General features: G+C 43.0%; 1 protein-coding gene across 6 annotated transcripts in view; it reads left to right on the forward strand.

The window, feature by feature from the left end:
* HECW1 (HECT, C2 and WW domain containing E3 ubiquitin protein ligase 1) overlaps positions 1-25,962 on the forward strand; it is a 290,701-nt gene that overhangs the window by 182,441 nt on the left and 82,298 nt on the right. For 4 of the 6 annotated variants that reach the window (XM_054160975.1, XM_054160974.1, XM_054160972.1 and 1 more), the window contains 3 exons: positions 52-130; positions 10,877-11,046; positions 25,266-25,408. In XM_054160975.1, coding sequence (XP_054016950.1) covers positions 52-130; positions 10,877-11,046; positions 25,266-25,408 — 392 coding nt within the window. The remainder of the gene's footprint in view (positions 1-51; positions 131-10,876; positions 11,047-25,265; positions 25,409-25,962) is intronic. The other 2 variants (XM_054160973.1, XM_054160976.1) reach the window with 1 other exon arrangement.

Consider the following 25,962-nt stretch of genomic DNA (forward strand, 5'->3'; position numbering starts at 1 on the left):
TTGTCTGTGTGTACTGGACACTACTTTCTCTCACAATTATTTTTCTTCCAGCAGATTTTTAAAAGCATCACCAATGAAGATTCAATCCAGGGACAAGGAAGTCGGAGGCTGATAAGTTTTTCATTGTCAGGTAAGTCACTGTGGATGTGAAGGTTTTAAGCCAAGGCAGTGGGAAACTGAAGTTACTAAAAGCTTTTATGTACCTCTGTATATATGTATATATACATTTGTACATATTTGTGCACAAGTTCTTGCTCATTACTCTAGAAATGACACTGAAGTAGAGAATTAGTGTCTATGATTACTGCCGGTCTCTTCCTTCAATGAGAGTTATGTGCTGAAGAGTTTTGTTCAAGTCGAGTTTCGGGGCCTTGTTAGGTGCTATATATGTAGGTCATAGGAAGCAAGATAAAGGCATGCACTTTACTTACAGAGCAAAACATGATTTGTGGTAGCCCTCTGTTTCATGGACATGCATTGCAAAGTCTTGGTCTGGACCTGAGGGAGATCCATACACTGTGGCACACAAGCTTGTCTGTATTGCTCAGCAGTAACTCTCAGACTTCTTGAGCCAGAAGTCTGCTCTCACTCTTCTACATTTTCTGAAGACCGTTCAGCCTCATTACTTGGCATGTCACTGCAGGCTGTAAAGGCTAAATATGGTTCCATGGGGCAGCTATGAACCATTTGATCTGACTTTGCTAAAAAACAGTCTGTAAATCATTCCTACAGGAAAAAATCCTTTTGTCAAGAGGGAGTGTTTGTGAGTGAGGTTCTCATTTTGGAGTTTTGTGCTTGCTCCTTGGTTTCCATTTTTTTTCCTCTCCTGGAACACCAAAAGGATGCTGAATTCAAGTTGGAAATTCTTTGAGGAAGTAGCACAGAGAAAAAAAGTTACCCTCATTCAAACTTTTTACAAGCACAGGCCTTGCTCTCTGAAGTCCTGCACTCAGATAAGCATTTCATGACATGATTGATTTGGCTGTGTGATTTATTTCAGGCTTCCTTCTAAGCTGTGTTGAAGTCAGACTTCCATAGCTCTATAATAGTAAGAGTGCAAGTCAATGCTTTTCCAAATTAGGTGGCCATTGTGGTTCTTGAGAGGTGATGTTTGCTATGTGGCAGGTTGGACTGGCATTAGATGGGGCACTTTTAACTCATTGCTTGGTTTTGCTGGGTTGGACACTGGGAACCCTCTCAGACATATTGTTTTGATAAAACCACAGGTTTAGAATCATAGAATCAATAAGGTTGGAAAAGACCTCAAAGATCATCAAGTCCAACCTGTTGCCCAACACTTCATGACTACTAAACCATGGCACCAGGTGCCATGTCCAATCCCCTCTTGAACACTTCCAGGGACGGTGACTCCACCACCTCCCTGGGCAGCACATTCCAATGGCTAACAACTCTCAGAACTTTCTCAGAACTGTGAAGAACTTTCTCCTCACCTCAAGCCTAAACCTCCCCTGGTGCAGTTTGAGACTGTATCCTCTTGTTCCTGTGCTGATTGCCTGGGAGAAGAGACCAACCCCCTCCTGCCTACAACCTCCCTTCAGGTAGTTGTAGACAGCAATAAGCTTTCCCCTGAGCCTCCTCTTCTCCAGGCTAAACAATCCCAGCTCCCTCAGCCTCTCCTCATAGGGCTTGTGCTCGAGGCCTCTCCCCAGCCTCGTTGCCCTTCACTGGACACATTCAAGAGTCTCAATGTCCTTCTTAAATTGAGGGGCCCAGAACTGGACACAGTACTCAAGGTGTGGCCTAACCAGTGCTGAGTACAGGGGCACAATGACTTCCCTGCTCCTGCTGGCCACATTATTCTTGATACAGGCCAGGATGCCATTGGCCTTCTTGGCCACCTGGGCACACTGCTGGCTCATGTTCAGCCAGCTGTCAACCAGCACCCCCAGGTCCCTTTCTGTTTGGATGCTCTCCAACCACTCTGACCCCAGCCTGTAGCACTGCATGGGGTTGTTGTGGCCAAAGTGCAGCACCCAGCACTTGGACTTGTTGAATGCCATCATGCTGGACTCAGCCCATCTGTCCAGCCTGTCAAGGTCCCTCTGCAGAGCCCTTCTACCCTCTAACTGACCAACATCTGCTCCCAACTTGGTGTCATCTGCAAATTTGCTGATGTCTGTCTCAATCCCCTCATCCAGATCATCAATGAAGATATCAAAGAGTATGGGGCCCAGCACTGATCCCTGGGGGATGCCACTAGTGACTGGCCACCAGCTGGATGTGGCACCATTCACCACCACTCTCTGGGCTCGGCCCTCCAGCCAATTCCTAACCCAGCACAGAGTGTTGCGGTCCAAGCCTCGAGCTGACAGCTTGGCCAGGAATTTGCTGTGGGAGACGGTGTCAAAGGCCTTGGTGAAGTCCAGGTAGGCTACATCCACAGCCTGCCCCACATCCACCAGGCAGTCACCTGATTGTAGAAGGAGATTAGGTTGGAGAGGCAGGACCTGCCCTTCCTAAATCCATGTTGGCTGGGCCTGATCCCTTGGCCATCCTTCAGGTGCGCTGTGATTTCCCCCAAGATGATCTGCTCCATAATTTTCCCGGGCACTGAGGTCAGGCTGACAGGTCTGGAATTTGCAGGTTCCTCCATCCAGCCCAACTAAAATAAGGAAATGGAGTATTTTTTTAATGTCTGTAAATAACATCAAAATGTTACCCAGAATTGCTACTTTTAATTTTCTTTTTAATTTTCATGGATTCTTTGGCCTAGTAGACCAAGAGATGTCAAGAGTAATAATTTGTGAGTCTGCTAAATAATGAAGTCTCAGTGGGCCTTTTTATTAACTAAATTGTCTAATTTACAGCTTGACTCGAAGAATACAAAGACCATCCCCTGTAATACATATGGGAGACCTTATTCTGGAGGTTCACAAGCAATTCATTTGCATTTATATCAAAACCATGTTAACAGCGTCATCACAGTTAGGTATTTGAAAAGCTTTGAGCTCACAGCCATTTTATCAAAAAGCTTTGGTATCCAAATAGGTCATTTTCAGTATTTCAGAATTTAAAAGATGAACACATCATAAGATTTTCTTTATTGCCTTCTTACATAGTCAACACCAAAAATTGTCTCTCAAAGTACAATTACTGCTGATTCTATAACCCTGTTATGCTAGCTAATAAAATGCAAATCAACCCAGACCTTCCAGAGGCCCTGAAATGAACTGAGATTCCTTTCCATTTGCACTAATACTACAGCAATAAACTCTATTGTCATGAGTCCTCTCAGCTCATACAGCCTTCTCCTTTTCAGTATCTCTGCTTTGGCATAATGTCACCTGCAGTGTCATTACTTAGAAGTTGGGTTTCTAAATTATGGTTATTTTAGTTGCCATTGAAAAAAGGGGAGGAAGAAAAGGGAGGCAGGAAGGGAAGAAAGAAGGAAGGAAAGGAAGAAGGGATGAAAGAGAGGGATGGAGGGAGGGGGAGAAGAAAGAGGAAGGGAAGAAAAAGGAAGGAAAGAAGGGAAGAGAAAGGAAAGGAGGGAATAAAAAGGAAGGAAAGAGAAAGGAAGGTAAAAAAGGTGTGAGAGCATTAACCTGAGTGGAGACCATTGCGGTAGGCACTGGACCAGCACAGAGCGATCATGCTGCAAGCAGTTTGTCATCTAAAGAATGCAAGAAGAGCTATTCCTACTACCATCTCAATTTCTTAAAAGAAAAAAAAAAATTAGAATGGGAGAGAAAAATCTCCAAGTAGGCCAAATCCCAAGAATTGCTGAGCAATATCAGACCATTTCAGCTGGCTTGTAATGCTTGCTCCACTGCCTAGACACCCCAGTGAGACCCTATGTTAAAATCAACTGTGCAGAAAGACTTTCTTTCTGAATGCTGCTGGCAAAGTGCTTTATTCCTTCTGTCAATTTATTGAGTATTTGGTTGGACAAAATTCAACTGGTTTCCCTGGAAGTTTTGCCTGAGAAAAGATTTCTGGGTTGAACAAGAAAACGAAAAATGTATCCACTCATGCTTCAAGGCAAAAAGAGATGTGTAGCTCCTTGAGAACAGAGATAGCTGAGAGTTTGCATTACATCAGTAGGAGGTTTGTTTTCTTCATATATGCTTCTTTGGAGACTGAAAGTTGGTCCTGTGAAAGGTTAGTTCAGATTAATAGGTTCATTAGCAACACTGATATCTCCAAGATGGTAATTTCCCATGATTAAGCTTCTTAATCGTTTATATGGTGACTGTTTTATTATAGCTTTCATTATTTCAAATACCAAGAGAAGTACTTGTAAGCCTAATTTAGCTAGATTAAACAGAATCTTTCAGGAAAGCCATGCAGCCACTTTGCATTTACTTTCCAACATGACGTTTCTGCTGTTACCAGTGAATGTCACACTTCTGATAAGGCGGCTGAAAGTGTCAGAGCGCTCTCACATGAGGCATGGAGAGAAGAAATGTGCTAAGCTTCCCAAGATGTACCAAACATGATTGGAGGTTCATGCTTTAGCAGCAGGATGACACATTCGCTGAAAGTCCATCAAATGATTCTGTTGGCTGGTATACTTAGAAAGTGTTGTCATGAGGTTTTCATGGCATGCCTCCTAGCTATATGCTGCAGCAAGTAACTTTTCTCAGGCTTTAATATTTCACGTGTGTTTGCAGACTTCTTTATAAGTGTTCTTTTGGAACAAATGACTAGAAGACCTAGATATTTCACAGATGTTCAGGCATTTATCCTCATAACAGTCCCTAGGGAAACATTGCTAGTTATTTTTGGATGGCTTTCAGGCCAAACATTTGGGTAATATCAATTAGTTTATGGAAGTCAGAATATAAATCACAACTGCAAAAAAGGATTGCATCTGATAAAGGTGCAATAATAGTTGACAATAATAGTTGCCATGAAATGATTGATCAGAATGCAGATACACAGTACACTTTATCTTCCAACCAGGTGTTTTGGTAACCTAGTGACTGACATTATAACAGGAGTTACAAATATTTCTCTTGCCTGTAGGTGAGAGGCAGCACTTTTGTGCCTCTTGGTGAATCTTGAGCAAGCAGACTGTTGTTGTTCCTTCTCTGAAGCTACCAGTTTATTTTAGGTAGTGTATGTGAATGCTACCCTCTAAGATAGATGCTGCTTGTCCTGGTCAAGCTCTGCGAAGTGCACTCAACTAAAGAACCAGTGAGAGATTAGCACCCTGGCAATGACTGTATCTCATTAGCAGTCAGGCCAGATACCAGTCCCATTCAAGTACCTTTTTTTTTTCAGTGTCAGAACTTGAGGGGACAGCTCTTTGGGAATTTACAAAGAAAAACTGAAGACATGTCTGGGAGATGTCCATTGACATCCTAATTAGCAACTCTTTTGTGGTGATGGATGATGAAGATGATTTATTGTGCCTTGATATATAAATCCTGAGGATTTCAGTAAGGTGACAGGAGTTTTACTTTGCCATTAATGAGCAGATCATAGACACAATACATTTCATTTTAGTGTTCATCAAGCTGAATCTCAATGTAAATTGGCTGTGGTCTTTCCAGTGATCTTTTGGTCCTGATAACTTTGTAGTGCTTCATTACTTATGCTTTTAGATATGTTTTGGGCATGCCTGCCCTAACTTAGGATGTCAGTGTCTTCGCAGAAGATCAGGTAGCTCATGAAGGAAATGTATAATTTCCTGATTCTAAGAACAGGAGGCTGCTCTGCTAAATAAGAAAAAAGTTAATTCAGTGAGCTGACCACAGAATTTCTGGGCCTTGCTGGTATCTCCCACAAGTGTCACTGTAGCTAACTGCAAGACATCTATTGACATCAGTTGGATGGTGCTTAGAAACATCAAGGACATTCACTACTGGTTGTCCTTTGCTGCAAGGATTTTCTAACTGTATTAGAATATCGGTATCGGTTTCTCAAAGCTAGTAGCTCTGCTATTCATTAGTCTTTGATTCTTCTGCTCATTTGTAGACTCATTCTACTCAAGTGAAGCATGCAGCATCAGGAGAATGGGTGAACTCAGTCTTCTTGAGACACATTTATAAACTGCACAGAATAGCCTTGGGAATTTCTAGCAAAGTTCTTCCACAGATGTTGGCAGAAGCTTCTTATCCCTGGGATAGAACAGCTGCAGACTTCCTCAACTTACCACTGACAGATTGATGACCAGACTAACTGTAATTAATTTAGAAAACAGACTGCTCCAGACTCTGGTTCTTGCTCTGATTCTCCATCCTTTGCTGTCATGCTGGGGGAGCAGGGGACTGGATCAGTACCGTGCTATGTCTGCAGGGAACTGAAACACCATCTTCACAGCAGAGAATCTCCTTGCTGAGCATGACAAAATCAGAAACCCAAACCCAAATCATCTCTCTCCTGTGACTTTTGACAGCTTAGTCACTTGTATTGAGGCAAAATCAAACACAGTAAAACACAGAAGTGTTCATGCTGTGTCTGTTGGAACTGATATCCCCACCTGGTTCCATGTTGTGCCACTAAATGCATGCTGGTTTCTAGATTGCCCCAAAATGGTCTTCATCACCATGCAGTCATCAGTGCCCCCAAGTGGGGAAAGTGACTTTGCAGAATGATCCTTTAAAAGGCAGACAGGGAAGTTTATGGCACACCTTAGGAACAGGCTACATGGATAGAAGTTACCTAGAACATTTTATTCCTTAGATATCATTTGGGCATCCAGACATCAGCATATATATGAAAGGGAAACCCTGAAGATTCTGCTACTCCGCTTTGGTGAGAATTCACCTTGAGTACTGTGTCCAGCTATGGGACCTGCAACACAAGAGGGACATGAACCTGCTGGAGCAGATCGAGAGAAGGGCCACAAAGATGATCAGAGTGCTGGAGCACCTTTCCTATGGAGACAGACTGGGAGAGTTGGGGCTGTTCAGGCTGGAGAAGAAAAGGGTCCAGGGAGACATTAGAGCTACATTTCAACATTTGAGGGGAACCTACCCGATGGCTGGGGATGGTCTGTTTAGGAGGGCTTGTAGCAACAGGACAAGGGGGAATGATTTTAAAGCAGGGTAGATTTATGTTGCACATAAGGAAGTTCTTTACGATGAGAGTGGCAAAATACTGGAACAGGTTGCCCAGAGCTGTGGTTGAGGCCTCATCCCTGGAGACATTCAAGATCAGACTTGATGTGGCTCGGGGCAGCCTGATCCTAGTTGGAGGTGTCCCTGCTGACTGCAGAAGGGTTAAACAAGATGACCTTTGAGGGTCTCTTCCAACCTGATGCAATCTGTGAATCTGTAAAGTTGGAACAAATTCATAATTCACTTGCAGACAGCAATAAGGATAAGCCATTTTTCTGCAGTGAAGTGAGTCTAGATGAATTAGGGTGCATGCACTTAACTACTACTGAAAGTCTGCAGCAGTGAGAGTCTGTGGTCTCTGTGTCTACACCTGGATTCCTTCCTTCTGTCATCTTTCATGAGAGCTTTCCTGACATCATTAAACTGTTAGATGTATATAACTTTTTTTACTCTGAATTGTGATTTATGGGGGAGTGGAAAGTTGACACACGGTGTATTGATAACATTTTTAAAGAGACTGGATGAGAACACATCTTTGCAACACATTGCTGAGTTATCGTGGTAGCATTTCCTCATCCTCTCCAGAGATGCACTGTAAAGCTACAGTGTTCAGCAAGGCACATCTAAGCCTTCTGCAATTCATTCATTTCACCAAAATTTTAAAGTGTTTTGGTTTTGTTTTTTTTTCTTTTTGTAGGCAATGCAGATAAGAGAGAAATCATTCCATTCCAGGAAACAGAATAGCTTGAACTCTTCTACTGCAGTGTTCTACAGCAGTGGCAAGAGAGTACCTAAGCCTTTGGTTACAATGAGTTATGGCATCTGTAAATTCCACTTCAAATGAAATGGCTTTCTCCTGGATATCTGCAGATGCCAGTGCAGCTTTATTCAGAGCTTGTGCATTTTTGATGCTCTGTTTTTCACAGCACTGAGGATTTGTGGTGAGATATGCAAGTATAACTGGGATGTTTGTCCTTGAGAAAGCTATCTCTGCTCTCCCTCTGTGTACTTTAGACATTAAAAATTGAAGTTTCCAACTGATGTTTTTACACAATTTGTTGTATTATGCAACTTAAGCAAGAAAATTGCACAAATAAAATTTCCTGTTTATTCATAGCTAAATTACTTTTTCTCATCCATACAAAAAAATGAGACTATCTAAAGCTAAGAGTACCTTCACCTTCATGGCAGTGATTAAGTCCCATAACTGGAAAGAGGCTGGTAGGTCATCATAAAAGTATGTTCTTTATCACACATAATATATGATATGCATAATTGAGTGCTAGTTCTTTTTTGTCTATCAGTAGACCATTTCTTTGCACAGTGGTACCCAAAGGTTGTGCAGTCTCTCTTTGAAAGAAAAAAAAAACCCAGAAAAATACACAGCAATAAATATTTCAGTTTCAGAATCTTTTGAGGAAACATCAGAGAGAAAGAAAATAAGATCCCAGAGGTCTTTCTCTCCTCTCGTATGTTCACAGCCTGACACTATTAAGCTGCTGGGGCTCGTCATTCATAGTGCTTTTGCAGTTTTGGTTTCTATTTCTGGAATGTATTTTTAACAGCACCATTTCCAAAGCAAAAGAGTTTGCCAGCTAGGATTTCAGCAGGCTGATAGGTGAGATATGCACTGGTTACAGAGAGATTGTACACTCAGAAAAGGACCAGGACAGACAGTACATGCTGTCAGAAAAAGAACTTTGAGATAGGCTATTAGTAGTGATAGCCTCTATTTTTTTGTTTCATGTGACATTCTGTAACAATTATGAGATTCTTAAAACACAGTCTGTTTCAGGACCATCTGTCCAACAGCTTTGGACTATTTGCACCATGCATTGTGTGCTGGGAGAGATGATTAAAACCAACCAGAACAAACCCAATTGTTTTTAGCTTGCACGTTCTATTGTGTTGGTTACTGCCATATGTTATAGAAGCAAAATACAACTGGGTGAGTCTTATCCCTGCTCTTGATGCAGCAGTTTTCTGGGGGAAAAGGCTGGTGGTGTGGAGTGTGTATGATCTTCAGATTCATCCAGAATATCTGCCTGGAGAGTTTTGCATGGTCTCCTGCAACCTGTCAGCATAATTAGGTTTTTAATCAGAAGACAATTAAGAGACTGTAAAAATTAATGGTTTTAAAACCTGCCTAATGAAAAAATCTGTGTTTATATTGAATGTTTAGGTATATACATCCAAGCAGCTTTGTAAACTGTTGTGACTAATGTTTTGCACCTCTTCAATACAGCAAGAGAGAGTATGCAGAATGCAGTTCAGTGTTCATGCTTTAAATAAAGCTTTAAACAGAGGAGGAGGATCTCACAGATTCACAGATTGCATTGCATTTTAAGGGACCTTCAATGGTCATCTTGTCCAACCCCCCTGCAGTGAGCAGGGACACCTCCAACTAGATCAGGATGCTCAGAGCCACATTGCATCTGATCTTGAATGTCTCCAGAGACAGGGCTTCAACCACATCCCTGGGCAACCTGTTCCAGTATTTTACCTCTCTCATTGTGAAGAACTTCCTCCTAATGTCCAACCTAAATCTACCTTGCTCCAGTTTCAAACCATTGCCCCTTCTAAATAGTCCTTCCCCAGCCTTCCTGTAGGTCCACTTCAGATACTGAAATTTAGCTATAAGGTCTCCCCAGGGTCTTCTCTTCTCCAAGCTGAACAGCTCCAATGCTCCCAGAGTTTCTTGATAGGAAAGGTGCTCCAGCCCTCTCATACCTTTGTGGCCCTCCTCTGGATCCACTCCAGCAGTTTCATGTCTCTGTTGTGTTGCAGGTCCCATAGCTGGACACAGTACTCCAAGTGAGGAATCACCAGGGCAGAGCAGAGTGGCAGAATCTGCTCTCTTAATCTGCTGGCCATGCTTCTTTAGATGCAGCCCATGATGGAATTTGCCTTCTGGGCTGCAAGGTGCATGTTGCTGCATCATGTCCAAGCTTCTCCTCCACCAGTACCCCTAAGTCCTTTTCTGCAGGGCTTTAAATAAAGCTTCAAACATAGGAGGAGAATCTCCATGCAGAGTGGTGGAAAATTAGCTACTGAGCTTACTAATAGGAAGAAGTGCTCATATTTTCCAAAGAAAGCTTAGAATGCATCTGGAAAAAGGGAAGGCCAGAGGCTTTAGTTTGTAGCTGTTAAGCCAAAACTAATAATATACCAGTAGATTGGTTTGCATTTCATTAACTTTGCAGGGTCAAATCATAATGGACTTGATGTCTAACTAAAGAGCCTGGGGATTTTTTTGTCTGCACAACTCATACATTGGAGTTCTGCAGCTAGAATGTCCTGCTTAAAATTTGTGTGTTGTATACAAGAGTTCTCCTAAGTTACTACAGGTAAAGTTAACCTAGGCAGGGAAGGAAACATTTTAACATGGAGAGAAATGCAAAGTGACTTCTCAGCTAGGAAAAAAAAGGTGGTCTAAAAGTTAAGATTCATAGAAAGATAAAATGGATATTTAGGAGAACTGACACACACTGCATCCTGAATGCCTGTCTGTGTGAGGAAATGAATGTTTAAGCAAATTAATGGCAAGAGTAGGCTTGCCACTATCAGCAGATCACTTAAGTTGCATAAGTATTGATTTAGAAGCAAATCATTCTGCACAACCAGGTTGTAAAATTTGCAGCTTCATTATATATAAGGTAGTTCCTGAATCACAAGGTCTTTGTGCTTTGGTTTTACAGTATCTCATAAGAAACACTGTGATTTATTTTTTTTCTCCATATTCTTGCCATAGTATTTGAATCCCTTTCCTGTTTTCCATATGCTTTTCCTAACATCCCAGAGAGCTACTGGGAATGTGAAATATAACCTGTTAATTTACCTTCTTTCAGATTTCCAGGCATTTGGTCTGAAGAAAGGAATGTTCTTCAATCCAGATCCTTATCTGAAGATTTCCATCCAGCCTGGAAAACATAGCATCTTCCCAGCACTTCCTCATCATGGACAGGAGAAGAGATCTAAGATCATGTGTAACACTGTTAACCCAATCTGGCAAGGAGAGGTAAGCAGTTTGCCATGCTGAGACTTTTCTGAACATGTGGAAATGACTCTAGCACTATCTCGTCTTTAAAAATAAGTTTAAACATTTCATTCTTGGCTAAACAGTTGTTCACCTGACAGTGCTTGATGGATTTCATGACTTCTTCATGCAAAAGGCTTGATTAGCTACAAAGATGAATGATACGTTAAAACTTTCCGAATGGGTTGTACACTGGTGCGCGCAGTTTATGAAGTTGTTAATTATTGAACGCAGGTGTGAAACACAACTGGAACCTAAAGTTGGATAGCATGAAGGGCTGCTGCTTGGTTGTCACAGTGTTCTTATACAGAGAGGAGACATTGTGTACAGCAGAACAAGAGTAGCATGCAAATAAAAAGAATCTGTGTGATTGAAAAGCATCGGCGGCAATTTAAATTAAAGGCAACTTTGGCACATTTACCCATCACCTTGAAGAAATGCTTTCTAGTCTGCTGCTGCTTGTTGGAAGGCTTAGTATGTATTAATGAGATCTGAGAGTTCAATTGCTGCCTGCTGTTTTTAAATTGCACACAAAATGACAACAGGCAGCAAAGAATAAGGAATCGCTTTGGAATTAAAGGAGCCTGACATAATGGGTGTGATTTACTGGTGTTCTCTTGTCAGACCAATATCTCCAGTGCAGGAAAGAGTAAAACTAAATAGACCAAATAGATTTACTCAAATTAGAATGCAAATTGTAAAGTAGCCTAGGGTTAATTAGGTCAAACTGTGTAGTCATGGAAATGTGAGTTGGAAAAAGAGGCAGCAGAAATGTTGCTGAATACTCCTATGTGGAGGAGGATAGTCAAGAAATGAGGTACCACATCAGGTTATGTGACAGCTGAGCCTACATGGGGGAGGTTATATGCAGGGGGGAACAACCTTATAACTAGACTGAGAAAAACACCTTCTAACAGGACTTACTTAGTGGAAGTCTCTATTGTGAGACATCCACCAAGCTATAACTTCTCTGTAGCTTCAGTCATCACATATATCTAGTTGAAAGATCCCAAGTCAAGCTGAGATGCTGGAACTGACATGGAGGATCAGGGAGTAGGCAGAGATCTTCCAATAAAGTGTATAAGACACAGGCCTAGAGGCGGGCAGGCACGAAGTGGAAACTTGCTGCATGTGTGTCACACTCCGTATGTGTAATTGTAGGAGCTAGCAGTGAGTGTGGATGCCAGGAGCTGGCGCTCAAATGAGGACACAGGGTATGGATGTGGTCCCACTACTGCAGCCAGAGTTAACTGCTGAGGAGACTGTCCTTATCCAAAGAGACATGTGGCAACTGTGCTGATGAAAGCTGAAAACAGACTTTTTGGAAATACTCAGTATTGGTCAGAAGTCTTCTCTTGAGAAAGACAACCCCCAGCCAATGTAATCTGTTCTTACTTCAACATGCTTTTGCATTGCTGAAAGATAAAATTACCTAAGAGTAAGAATGTGGCTCTGATCAAATGTCAAGGGGGTCTTCTCCTCAGGCCATGGGGAATGGCTGAGTTCATGGCCTGACATTTCTTTTCCAGTAGAGTTTGGCAGCAAGGAAAGGAGAAAGAATGAAACAGCCTAATGGACATCAGAAAGCAAAAGGCACAGCTGTCTTCCAGCTTCTCTTTTCAACCCCCTGGCTTCTTGATTGCGTGCAAGCACACAGCTTCTCCCTTTCTCACGTTGGCCTTTTAGTGGCTAAGGAGTCTAAACTAGCCAAGCTGTCATTTGACATGCTCTCCTTCTGCGTTCCCTTCAGCTGACACTGAGATGTTTAACTGCAGGATTTTGTGTTGCAGTTTATGCACAGCAGCTACTCCACAGACAGTTCTGTTGCTGAAAACTGACATTAGTTTCTTTTGCACAGAAGACCCTAGGCCTGATTTTCTTCAACTTCCTCCCTTTGTGAGACGAGGGGAGAAGCAAGACTGCAAACGGTAGCCATTCTTCTGTCCACTCTTTTTACTGGTGGATGTGAATATAGGAAGTGAAAAGCTTTGAGGAATCAGTCACTTCATTAACTGGATCACTCCCTAGCTGTTTTCCCCCCAAAAATACTTTAGGCAATAAATTATTTTGGGAGGACGACTCTTTCCTAAGGTTCTCTGTCACTACATGTAAATAGAAGCCAGATGCTCTTTTTCTTTTTTCCTTTTATCTTTTTTTTTTATTACTCAGTTCAATGACACATCTAATTTTTTTTGTCTGCTAAGCCTGAAATAAAGCTGTAGAAATAGCTGCAAACTGGGATCCTTATACTCTTGACTGCCCTGGAGCAAATTAGGAAATTGAAGAGTTGGCTCAGTTCCATTAGGACCTCAACACCAAAGTCAAGTCCAACAGACTGAAGGTCACAGAATTACAGAAGGGACCTCTGAAGACCATCTAGTACAATTCTGCTGCTAGAACAGGATCACATAGAATGAATCACCCAGGAACACATCCAGGCAGGTTTTAAATTACTCCAGAGATGAAGACTACAGCCTCTCTGGGCAGCCTGTTCCAGTGTTCTGCCACCCTCAAAGTGAAAACATTTTCCTTATGTTTACATGCAACCTCCTGTGTTCTAGTTTGTGTCTGTTGTCTCTTGTCCTGTCACTGGAGACCACTGAGAAGAGTTTGAATCCATCCTCCTGACACTTGCCCTTTAACTATTGATCAGCATTGATGAGATCCCCTCTCAATCTCCTTTTCTCCAGGCTAAACAGCCCCAGCTCTCTCAAGCCTCTTTTTGCTCCAGTCCCCTCATCATCTTTTGGGCCATCCATTGGAATCTCTCCCTGTCATTCTTGATCTGGGGAGCCCAGATTCTGCTAAGCCAAAGTGCTGAGTATTGCCATGTGTGATGATAAGAACTTTGAGGGAGATCCACAGTAGCTACTGATGGTGCCTACAGACCCCTGCAGGGTCAATGGGGAGAAGCAGGCAGCTGCAGAAAGTAAGAGTAACAAGTGTCTTCAGATATGGAACTTGTTGCAAAATCAAAATTAATGATCCTGATTGTTTTCTTACTTCTGGCTCTACTTTCAAACTGGTCCATTCTTCAGCAATATCTGTACTGTTAAATGGTGCTGGAAACCACATGCCACTGGACAGCCTACTCTAAGCCCCTAGGTTAAGCAGTTTTTGCACTAGCAGTCCGCACAGTTGCAAAGGTATGGTAGGCAAGTCTTCCTATCGTGCTGATTTGAGATAGAATACTTCAGAATGAAGTGCCCACTTCCCAAATCTGCTCTACATCTAGTAGAGAAGGGTGAATGTTGATTATACCTTTTCTAAGACTGATACTAAAAATAATGACACTATTCCCATATTATTTCGTGTTGAGGCAGTGTGCCTGGTGTGACATTCTTTGGAAGAAGCTCCTTTAGGAAGATGTATTTTGTCAGCAAGCAGTGGAGTCATAGGTTTAGACAAGCTGTTAATAAGCTGGGGATCATAAGCACCAAAGCAAAGTGGTTTAAAAAGTAGTTCATGTATCACCAGCCTGTTAGGAAATTCTCTCAGTGGTTTTGCAGAAAAGGTACTTCAGGTCTCTGGACTTTGCCTTAAATGTATTTATATAATCACAGAATGCACTGGAAGGGACATTTAGAGGTGATCTAGTCCAACCCTCCTGCACTCAGCAGGGACATGCCCAGCTGGGTGGGGTTGCTCAGAGCCCCATCAAACCTGACCTTGAATGTCTCCAGGGATGAGTTCTCCACCATGTCCCTCAGCAACCTGTGCCAGTGTTCCACCAACCTCATAGTGAAGGACTTCTGCCTAATGTCCCATCTAAATTTACTCTTCTCTAGTTTATATCCATTGCCCATCCTCCTAGTGCTACAAGACCTTGGAAAAAGTCCCTCTCCAGCTTTCTTGTAGGACCCTTCAGGTACTGGAAGGCTGCTGTAAGGTATCACCAGAGCCTTCTCTTATGCAGGCTGACCAACTCTCTCAGCCTGTCTTCATAGGAGAGATGCTACAGATCATTTTAGTGACCTTTCTCTGGACCCACTCCATCAGGTCCATGTCCTTCTTGTGCTGAGGGTATTTCTTCTGTAACTGGCAGTCCAAGCTACTTGCATCTTCCATTTTTGTGAGCAGATGCAGAACATCAAAGAATGGGCAGTGAGGTAACTATAAATGGATGGTCACAACCATCCAGCATTTTTCAGGAGTAGGAAGTGTCACCTGTTAAATGACCCATTGGCTTTCACCTCTGATAATGCTAGCTCTGGAGAAGCAGATTGCCTTCGAAGTGTGAGCCCCATGCTAGGATAAAAACAACTCCCTGCAGCTTTGCTGATTGTTTCTTTGCCTCAGCCTTTGCATATGCAGTTAAATTACAGCTGAGGCACAAAAGAATGTTTTGGGTGGCTGCCTTATCACTCTGAGGAATAGCTGTGTTGCAGTGGTGAGTTAATTGATGTGTAGAAGCAGAGGTGTTCAGCGCTCTGTTGCAAGAGCACTTAACAAACAGTAGTTAATGTGTCAGAGCCGATAAACACAATTACAAGTGTTTCCACACGTGGAACTTGTACACTCTGCACCTCAGATAACCCACAGCCTTTCAAAAATGCTGTACTTGGGTAAATTCCCACGTAACCTGTCTCTTCAGATTACCAACACAAAATCAAAAGGAAACAGTCGGGGTCTTGAATGCCAGGGGGGAAGGTGGTCTGGGAAGAGAGGGCTTCTGCAGAGCCAGCTGTCATCACTAATAGAAACAGTGGGTTTGGATACTGCCTGCAAGAATATTAAGATGACAGAGGTACAGCTGACTGAGTGATGGTTTGTAGCTGCTTGTGATGCAGATTTGCAGCTTGGGTACTGATTCTGTGATAATGAGTGCTAGACTGGTGCATGATGGACCACCCAGCAGCACTGGGACTGAAAGATGCTTTGTCAGATTAGCCAGGTCATGCAATATAGGGTTAATGGAATCTCTCTGATTCTCTTGGTGCTTTATGTTGGCCAGCACATCAAGTGAGGCAATCCTGCTGGTCTGTTCTGCTCTGGTAAGACCACACCTGGAGTACTGTGTCTGGCTCTGGAACCCTCAGCACAGGAAAGACATGGACTTCTTGGAGCAGGTCTTGAGGAGACCACAAACATGATCAGAGGGCTGGAGTGCCTCTCCTATAAAGACAAACTGAGTTGGGGTTGCTCAGCCTGGAGCAGAGAATACTCCAGAGAGACCTTACTGTGGCCTTCCAGTACTTGAGGGGGCCTATAAGAAAGATGGGGACAGACTTTATACCATGGCCTGTTGTGACAGGACAAAGGGTGATGGTTTTAAACTAAAAGAGGAAGATTTAGTTTAGATATAAGGAAGAAATTTTATGCAATGAGGAAGGTGAAATGCTGGCCTAGCTTGCCCAGAGAGGTGGCAGACCCCCCCATTGCTGGAAACATTCGAGGTCAGGTTGGGTACGAATCTGAACAACCTGCTCTAGTTGAAGATGCCTGTACAGTGAAGTTGGACAATATGACCTTTAAAGGTCCCTTCCAACCCAAACCATTCTATGATATGGTGGGTGCTACCTGATGTAGTGCAAACTTAGTGCTACAAACAGGGGATAATTGATCAATGGTGAATCTTGGCAGAACAAAGTAAAGCCATTAAAGATGCTTTGGTATATTTGAATCAACAGTATGAATTTAAACTAAAGTAGGTTATATTCAATGTGATTTTGGTCTTACACTGAGCACTAGAATCTGTTCTGATATAAGAGGAGACTGGATGTGGCACTTGGTACCATGGTTTAGTTGCTAAGATGGTGTTGGGTGATGGGTTGGACTTGATGATCTTGAAGGGCTTTTCCAACCTGGTTAATTCTATTCTATTCTATTCTATTCTGTTCTGTTCTGTTCTAATATTCAGAGCATTAGATGCTGACAGTCACAAGAACCATTTTGTGATTTCACCAGGAGTGCAAAATTAAAAAGGCAACAGGAACATCACACTGATTAAGTTAGGTCACCTTAAAATTACTGTTTAAGTTAGGTCAGTTTTTTCCTACCCCCCTGCTAGCAAATATAAAAGAATCTGCTGCAGAAAGTTGGAGGCCTTTGCTCCAGAGCATCACTCCAGTGTAGGTGCAGTGAAATCCAGATCCTGAATTCCATATGAATTTGTCACTGGGACTGAGTAAAGCTTTGTGATTGGTAGCTTCCTTGTATAACGTTTCTACACACATGGACAGGTAAAGTGTAAACCATTGTAGAAAAGCTGTGATTACAGCTGCAATTTTTTGAACAATTGAAGTGTGAAAGCCCAAGAAAACTCCAGTAGTCTAGATTATATTTTTAATATGTTACTCTTCTAGAGATGCATTTCAATTGCACATTCTGCATCTAGAAGAGTAGCAGTCCTGTGAATCTTACATATCAGTGCTCGTGAGAGTCCTCAGATGTTTTCAGTCTGTGCTTTGCTGATAAATCCATAGAAAATGTGAGAGATGAAGAAAAGCCCTGACTCTTTAAGCAGTATTTGCACTTGATTTATCCAGAAGTTCTTTTACATTTCTAATGCCTTAGGGCTGAAACTTGCCATTAATAAAGTAAAAGACATCTTGCAAAAATATCTAAGCCATCAGAGAGAATGCATGATGAGCCTATTAACTAGCAACTCTGAATGTTGTGGAATACATGAAATACATGGGAAGAACTTTTTAATTCCTTGTTTCCAATACAGAGAGGTAGTGATTCTGAGGAAGAAATCTAGGAAGCCAATTTGCTGAAGGCCCTATCTAGATTTGGAGGAGTTCAGTAGAAAGGACTGAATCAGACCTTAGAGCAGCAACACATTTGTGTGCACTCCTTTTGTACTGTAGGAAGAATCCCACCAACCTTGTGCCATGCCAAAATAAGGTACAGCATTGGATCTGCCCCACTGTGGTTGCTGCTGAGTTCCAGGACTCTTGGGGTATGTGCAGGTATGTCCCAGCCTTTGGCAGCAGTGGAACTCTGGGCTTGACACTGCTGACTCTGGAGTATTTTGTATTGCCATTGAGGAAGCTGGAGTAAGATCAAGAAGCTGATATGTAGAGGAAGTATTTGAATGGCAGCAGAATAATACAGATTGGGTGGTGAGTGCATTAAAAGTGTAATTGTTTAACTGGAGTATTTGAACATAAAATCCCACTCATATTCATCTGAGAGACTAAATCTGTCTTCATCCATCAAAAGCAATTTGAGAACCTTTTAAGATTTACTTCTGCTTGTATTGTCCCTGTGGCATGATGGATATCACCAATAATTCTATTACTTATTCAACTCTATCTCAAGAGTCTAATTCTTCCTGTCACCAATGTATTAATTGATCTGCCTTTCACCAGTTGTTATATTGACTGTTTTTAAAGAACTTGTCTTGACTTAGCTTGTCTAATTAGTGCTAATGGGCATAGTCTGTTCACTTCCTTGATAGTGTTATTGAGAGCTGATATCTGTAATCTATCCACATTCAGGGATGCAAATAATATCTGTAGAACAAAATGTGGGAATCAGTCATCATCCTCATTAGTTGACTTTCTATGAAAAGGATTCTCAAGCTGTGGAAATGGTTGTGTTATCTTATTAATGGATACAGATAGGTTCTGCCTTTATTCTTTACCATATATAAGTCCTGTATTAAACACCCATGAGGTCTGTTCACAACAACGCCATGAACACTTCAGGACTAGGGCAGAGTGCCTGGAAAGCTGCCCAGCAGAGAAGGACCTGGGGGTGTTGATTGACAGATGGCTGAACATGAGCCAGCAGTGTGCTCAGGTGGCCAAGAAGGCCAATGGCATCCTGGCATGCATCAAAAATAGTGTGGCGAGCGGGAAGTCATTGTGCCCCTGTACTCAGCACTGGTTAGGCCACACCTTGAGTACTGTGTCCAGTTCTGGGCCCCTCTGTTTAAGAAGGACATTGAGACTCTTGAAAGTGTCCAGAGAAGGGCAACGAGGCTGGTAAGAGGCCTTGAGCACAGCCCTGTGAGGAGAGGCTGAGGGAGCTGGGATTGTTTAGCCTGGAGAAGAGGAGGCTCAGGGGAGACCTTATTGCTGTCTACAGCTACCTGAAGGGAGGTTGTAGCCAGGAGGGAGTTGGTCTCTTCTCTCAGGCAACCAGCACCAGAATGAGAGGACACAGTCTCAAGCTGCACCAGGGGAAGTTTAGGCTCAAGGTGAGGAGAAAGTTCTGCACCGAGAGAGTCGTTCATCATTGGAATGGCCTGCCCAAGGAGGTGGTGGAGTCACCGTCCCTGGAGGTGTTCAAGAGGGGACTGGACATGGCACTTGGTGCCATGGTTTAGTCAGGCAGTCTGTGGTGTCTGTGGTGACAGGTTGGACTTGCTGATCTTTGAGGTCTCTTCCAACCTTGGTGATTCTGTGATTCTGTGAAGGCCAGCAGCATCCTGGCTTGTAATAGGAATAGTGTGGCCAGCAGGTCTAGGGATGTGATTGTTCCCCTCTATTCAGCACTGGGGAGGCCACACTTCAAATACTTCGTTCAGTTTGGGGCTCTTCACTCCAAGAAGGACATTGAGGTGCTGGAGCATGTCCAGAGAAGAGCAGCTAAGCTGGTGAAGGGCCTTGAACACAAATCTTGCAAGGAATGGCTAAGAGAATTGGGGTTGTTTATTCTGGAAGAAAAGGAGGCTGAGGGGAGACCTCACAGCCCTCTACAACTCCCTCAAAGGCAGTTGGAGTGAGATGGGGGTTGATCTCTTTTCATATGCACCAAGTGACAGGACAAGAAGAAACAGCCTCAAGTTGTGCCAGGGGAGGTTCAGGTAGGACATTAAGAAAAATGTCTTCACAGAAAGGGTTACCAAGCACTGGCACAGGCTGCCCAGGGAGGTATTAAAGTTGCCATCTCTGGTGGTGTTTAAAAGATGTGTGGCTGTGGTGCTGGGGTACCTGGTTTACAGATTCACAGATTGCATCAGGTTAGAATGGACCCTCAAAGGTCTTGTTGTCCAACCCCCCTCACAGTCAGCAGGGACACCTCCAACTAAATCAGGCTGCCCAGAGCCACATCAAGTCTATTTTTTAACGTTCCCAAGGACAGGGCCTCAACTACATCGCTGGGCATTCAGTGGTAGTAGTTTAGCCGTAGTGGCGGGATTGCAGTTGGACTTGATCTCAAAGGTCTCTTCCAACCTCAACAGTTCTATGATTCTATGATAACCATCTCTGTCTGTAAAACTGATGCAAGTAGTGACTGAAAAGTAGATCACTGTCTGAAACTCCTTCAGTGGTATTTACTACAGTGTGTTCAGATCTCGCCTGAAGACGGCAGCAGCAATGTAAAATTGGATTTGCATTTAGGTCACTGAGATGGTGTGAGAATACGAATGTTTCAGCTGATTCTCAGCAGTTTTGCTTCTGATTTGTGTCTCTGAGAGTGAATCTGCAAAAGGGAGCTGTGTGAAATCTCTGTGAGAGAGAGGAGAATCCTAATGAGTGGAGCCATAACTGATGAAACCCTGCTTAGCCCAAGAAGACTTAATGCATTGGTTTGGTTCTCTCTGCCACGTCACTTTTGCTCTTCCCTCTCCTTCCCTTCTCATTATTTCTTTAGAAATAATTAATTATGGCTCGTTGATTCTTTGGTGCCTGAGAAAATGTCTACTAAAGCTTTTCCTTCAGTTAGGGGCATTTTAAGGCTGTGCCTTAATGTGGAGTCACTGTCCCTGGAGGTGTTCAAAAAGGGCTTTGACATGGCACTTGAAGCCATGGTTTAGTAGTCATGGGGTGTTGGGTGACAGGTTGGACTTGATGATCTTTGAGGTCTTTTCCAACCTTATTGATTCTATCATTCTATGACCTACATGTAACCTATAAAAAGGAGCCCCCCTCTCATCCCCAGCTGTTAAGGATCAGACAAGGGGATGTCTGGTACACTGTATGGACAAGATGAGGTCTGTGACCATTTCTAGAGCCAGGTACCCTGTGAGAAACAGGTTGTTCCTACTCCTAAGTTCTTGGCAGTTTTGTTGAGGCAGTTTGCCATCTCCTCTGTGGTGTGTGCTGTCATGTATCTTCCCAAGTTCTAAGTCATTTTGTGTGAAGCAGTAGTTGATGTGATATGCAGGGTAATGCACTGTGACTGATGCGTCATTGTAGGTAATTAGTGACTTGGGCTTATCAGAGCATGGTGATTTAACTTCTTGTTTGTTATCCATTCATTCACCAGCTGCTATAGATCAACTCTGAATTTTGGGTCCAGTGATGACTCAGAATAGGTTTACACACACACACACACACACACACACACACACACACACACACACACACACACACACATTATATAAAATGCATTTTTCTTGAATTTTGGCTAGGGATCAAGAATAAAATCAAGTTCTTGACATCACCTAACCATTTTTGTGGCTATTTCTTCCCAGGTGTCCTGTTTTCTACTCTTATCTAAATGAATACATAGTCTGTCTTCACACAAAGTCTTTTCCTTGGGTAGGACTTTGGCCTTGAAACTGTAGCTGGTGCTGGTTTTATGCATCAGAACATTCTCCTGGAAGCAGCGTTGGAGAGCTGTGGTCATGAAGCAAGGGCTGGTCCCTGAGCACTCTCATGTGTCCCCAAAAGCACCATTGTTGGCAGATGATGAAATCAGAACAAGATTTGATTTTGCAATTGTAGGGATGATCCCGGCATTTGTATGTCTGAAAAGGATATTTTCTCTGGTTGATTCCAACACGCCTTGCATCCGTCCATACTCTCTGCTCAGATGCTGATCATTGCTCCGAAAGATGTCCATGTTTTTCATGTGCTAGGAGGGGAACTCTCGATCTCGGTTCCACCTGCTACTATGGAAACAAATGTCCCTGCGGATGCTGGTTTGATTCAGAATTTTACTACAAGACTAAATTAGCAACATAGGAAGGTGCAGCTCACTAACCTCCATTTTACTTTCCACTTATGAACAGTTGGGTGCTTACTTCTGTGTTTGCATGCTTTACCTCACAGAGATTTCTGTACAATACAGGTTTCAACAGCAAGATAATGGGGGATTCATGAGATGCCATAGTGCTGGACCTTACAATAGCCTCATTCAGCTAAAAGTTAATTATCTTCTGCTTTCCTTGTATGTGTCATGAAGTGGCAGGTACCCAGGTTTTTAGTAGTAATGGTAATACAACATGTTTTTATAAAGCAACTTCCAATACACATAGAGAAGCAATGATCTCCCCTTGGTTGGGTTTACCTTCTGTAGTAAATTGCTACAAAGATATAGAAGAAAATGAGAAGAAAACACTTCAGCTGTTGTTTGAATTATTTTTCTCTGATTATTTGGATTTTTGCAGTGCCTGATTAACAGACTATCCTGCTCATATTGGTTTCACTTGAAGCTGTTTGAACTAAGCATTTCTGAAAATTAGATCACGATCCAACAGAGCAAGCAATTTAGGGCTTAACTCTAGGCCTCTATAACCCAGAGCATGATTCGGTTGTGAAGATTGGTTTTGGCAGCAGGAAAGATAGAAACTTCTTTCATCCATCTCAGTACTCACTCCTGCAGTTGTCTTCTAGTTCAGTACTGACCTTTCAGTTAGGTGAACAGTAGTCTTACAGTTGGACAGCACAGCAGAGATCTGCTTTTTGTGAGTGATGATATTCTGGTAGTAGCATATCTGCTTGGTGAAGTGATTCAGTGACCTGTGTAACCAGCTCCAAGTCTGTCCTGAATTTAACAAGACTAGGAGCAAACCAGGCCAAGTTATTTAATATTTTTACTTTTTATTGTTGTGGTGGGTTGAAAATTCCACCCCTAACATTAAATTTGCCATACCAGCTCAGTTGGAAGCAAATGGAAGCTGTATTTACAAGCAAAACTACAGTCTACCATGAAATACAATGAATATGTACAAAATATACAATATTTACAGGTATTTACAATTAATAAACAGCACAAGGACCTCCCTGGCCAAAGACCAGGGAAGCTGCAACAGCTTCTCCCTGCCCTATCTCCCCCTTACCCCCCTGTACAAAAGGGACAAGATAAAGGAGCAGAGAGACATTAGACTTAGCCAAAACAATGCAGCCAAGGTCAAGCAGAAGCCAGCAGAAGCACAAAGTTAGTGTCTCCCAGCCTGAGGAAACAAGAAGAGAGAGATTGTTTTGGTACAAATAGTTTAAGTCCCTTGTTCTCTTCCAGTGGTATTGTTTAGAACTATCTTTATTTTCCTTTTTACACCCAATAGTAATTTATTTGCGTTTTTTACTACTTTCTGTTCAAGATCTGTGAAAAAAATTTAAAGGCATAGCCTAAAAGTACCACGACTATTAATCCTAAAAGGAGCTTTTCTGTCCCTGTGGGGACATCCCAGCATCTCCACGTCCTAACGCTCCCACGCTTGGAAGCTGTACACATGGACTTCAAGCTAACACATCACCCTCCTTGCCCCTACCTTAGGTTTGCATGCACACAGTCTTAAAAATAAAAATAGATGTTCTTAAAACCAGATCAGTTGAGGCAGTGGTCACATGTTTCAAAGCTCTTGGTGACAGCAGTTGTAGATGGTGCAGTTTCTGTCTTCCTCAGTATTGTGTGTTCCAGTAGCCTCTGCTGTGGCTTACATTCTGGTTTAGACTTTTGTGAGACTGTGCTGTGAACCAGATTGGAAGACTGATCCAGATAAACAAGATTTTCAGAATTTTTCCTTTCTTGTATTGGAGCAGGCATGGGGGAGGTAGGGAGAGAGTTCAAGACATACCTGAAAACTGTGGACATTCATCTCTCACTTCACTAGATCCTCACTTCTCAATTGCTGAGGTGCACCTCCCAGCCAAAGCACCCAAGCACCCTAAATAGCCAGTCAAATGTAAAGAGGACTAATTTCACTTGGAGGGAAATGCTTACTAAGGATTTCTTCAGGCTGTCAGCTCAGTTGTATTTACAAGCAGCTATTTCAAGTTTTTAGAACTTGCAGGGGGAGGGAGGGGGAAGGAAAAGCCTCATGATCTGTGTAGTTACATTTAGATCAATAGTCATGGCTAAGGCAGAGTTCATTGTTCCCCTGTGCTTGGCACTGCTGAGGCTGCACCTTGAATACTGGGTTCAGTTTTGGGCCTCTCACTGCAAGAAGGACATTGAGGTGCTGGAGCAGGTCCAGAGGAGGGCAACAAGCTGATGATGGGTGTAGAGCTGAGAGTACTAGGGTTGTTTAGCCTGGAGAAAAGGTGGCCCAGGAGAGACCTCCTGGCTTCTTTAACTACCTGAAAGGAGGTTGTAGTGAGGTTAGGGTTGCTCCCTTCTCCCAAGTAATAAGCAATAGGACAAGCCTCAGCTTGTGCCAAGAGAGCTTTAGGTTGGACATTAGGAAAAATTTCTCCACAGAATCATAGAATCAACATGGTTGGAGAAGACCTCAAAGATCATCAAGTCCAACCTGTCTCCCAAGATCTCATGACTACTAGACCATGGCACCAAGTGCCACATGCAATCCCCTCTTGAACCTCAAGTGTGTCCAGAAAATGGCAACAAAGCTAGTGAAGGGTCGGAAGAGCAGGTCTTGTGAAGAGTGACTCAGGAAACTGGGGTTGTTTAGTATGGAGAAGAGGAGGCTGAGGGGAGACTCTATAACTCCCTGAAGGGAGATTGTGGCAAGGTGGGTGTTGGTCTTTTCCCCACATAGCGATAGGATGAGAGGAAATGGCCTCAAGTTGCACCAGGGGAGGTTTAGGTTGGAAGTTAGGAAAAATGTCCTTACTGAGAAGAGTGGTCAGGCATTGGAATGGGCTGCCCAGGGGGGTGGTGGACTCACTCTCTCTGGAAGTGTTCAAAAAGTGTGTAGACATGGCAGTTCAGGACATGGTTTAGAGGGCATGGTGGTGTTGGGTTGACAGTTGGACTTGATTATGTTAGAGGTTCTATGAGGTTCTAAGAGGTTCTTAATGGTTCTATGATTAAATTACTGTAAATATGCTGTCTGTACTAAGGGCAAACCTTGTTTAGAGTGTTTGGGTGCTACCATGACATGAGTAGGTAAAATTTGTGCACCTCCAAGCCCAATTCTGCAGCATTGCACTGTCCCTGTAGGGTGCTTTCACCTGCCTGCTTTGCAGCCAAGCTTTCTTATTTTGCAGGCATGTACCTCGGAGTCCAAGGACTGTTTCTGTCCTGTGAAAAAGTCAGCAACTTAACACAGTCCAATAAACCACCACCAACTGCATATTGTCACCAGCTTCATGTTCTTTGCTTTTCCTTTATTGCAGCAGTTCAGCTTTGTCTCCCTGCCCACGGATGTCCTGGAAATAGAAGTTAAAGACAAGTTTGCCAAGAGCCGACCGATCATCAAGCGTTTCCTGGGAAAGCTCTCGATGCCAGTTCAGCGCCTCTTGGAAAGACATGCCATAGGGTAAGTGTCCAGCTCATCCTGCTTCCCCTTCCTTAACGAGCCTCCTGCTGGGCCAAAGTCCCTGTGGATACCTCGTTATAGTGATATAATGATGTCGAGGGGGAGTTATTAAACATACAGTTGTGTGATGAATGATGTTGATCTTGACTAGAATTTCTTACGCTATGGGCCAGAGAAAGAATTCCTTCTATAACCCTATCCCTTGCCTTTTGAAACATGAGAGCTGGTGCACAGGGAAGAAGGCTGTTTCGTGTAGCATGGCTGTGAATATGGAGAGTGCAATATTTTCAATTTGAATATTCTTTTAGTCTTGTCCACAGGCTGCTTTCATGTTTCAGGGAGTCACCTATATGCTAAAATCATGCCAGATATGTTCCTCCTCCCTTTAAGCTCTGGACAGAGGAAATATTACTTTAAAAATGTATATGGCGTGTTGTACCTAAATCTTTCTGACCCTACCCTGCTGTCAAGGAATAACTAGTTCACTTGAACTCACAAGCCCTGCCCTGCCTCCCCTTTGCATGAAAGTCCTGGGAAGGTGAATGCTGCCCAAG

The sequence above is a fragment of the Dryobates pubescens genome, chromosome 4 (genome assembly GCF_014839835.1).
Source record: "Dryobates pubescens isolate bDryPub1 chromosome 4, bDryPub1.pri, whole genome shotgun sequence".
NCBI classification, from domain to species: Eukaryota; Metazoa; Chordata; class Aves; order Piciformes; family Picidae; genus Dryobates; species Dryobates pubescens.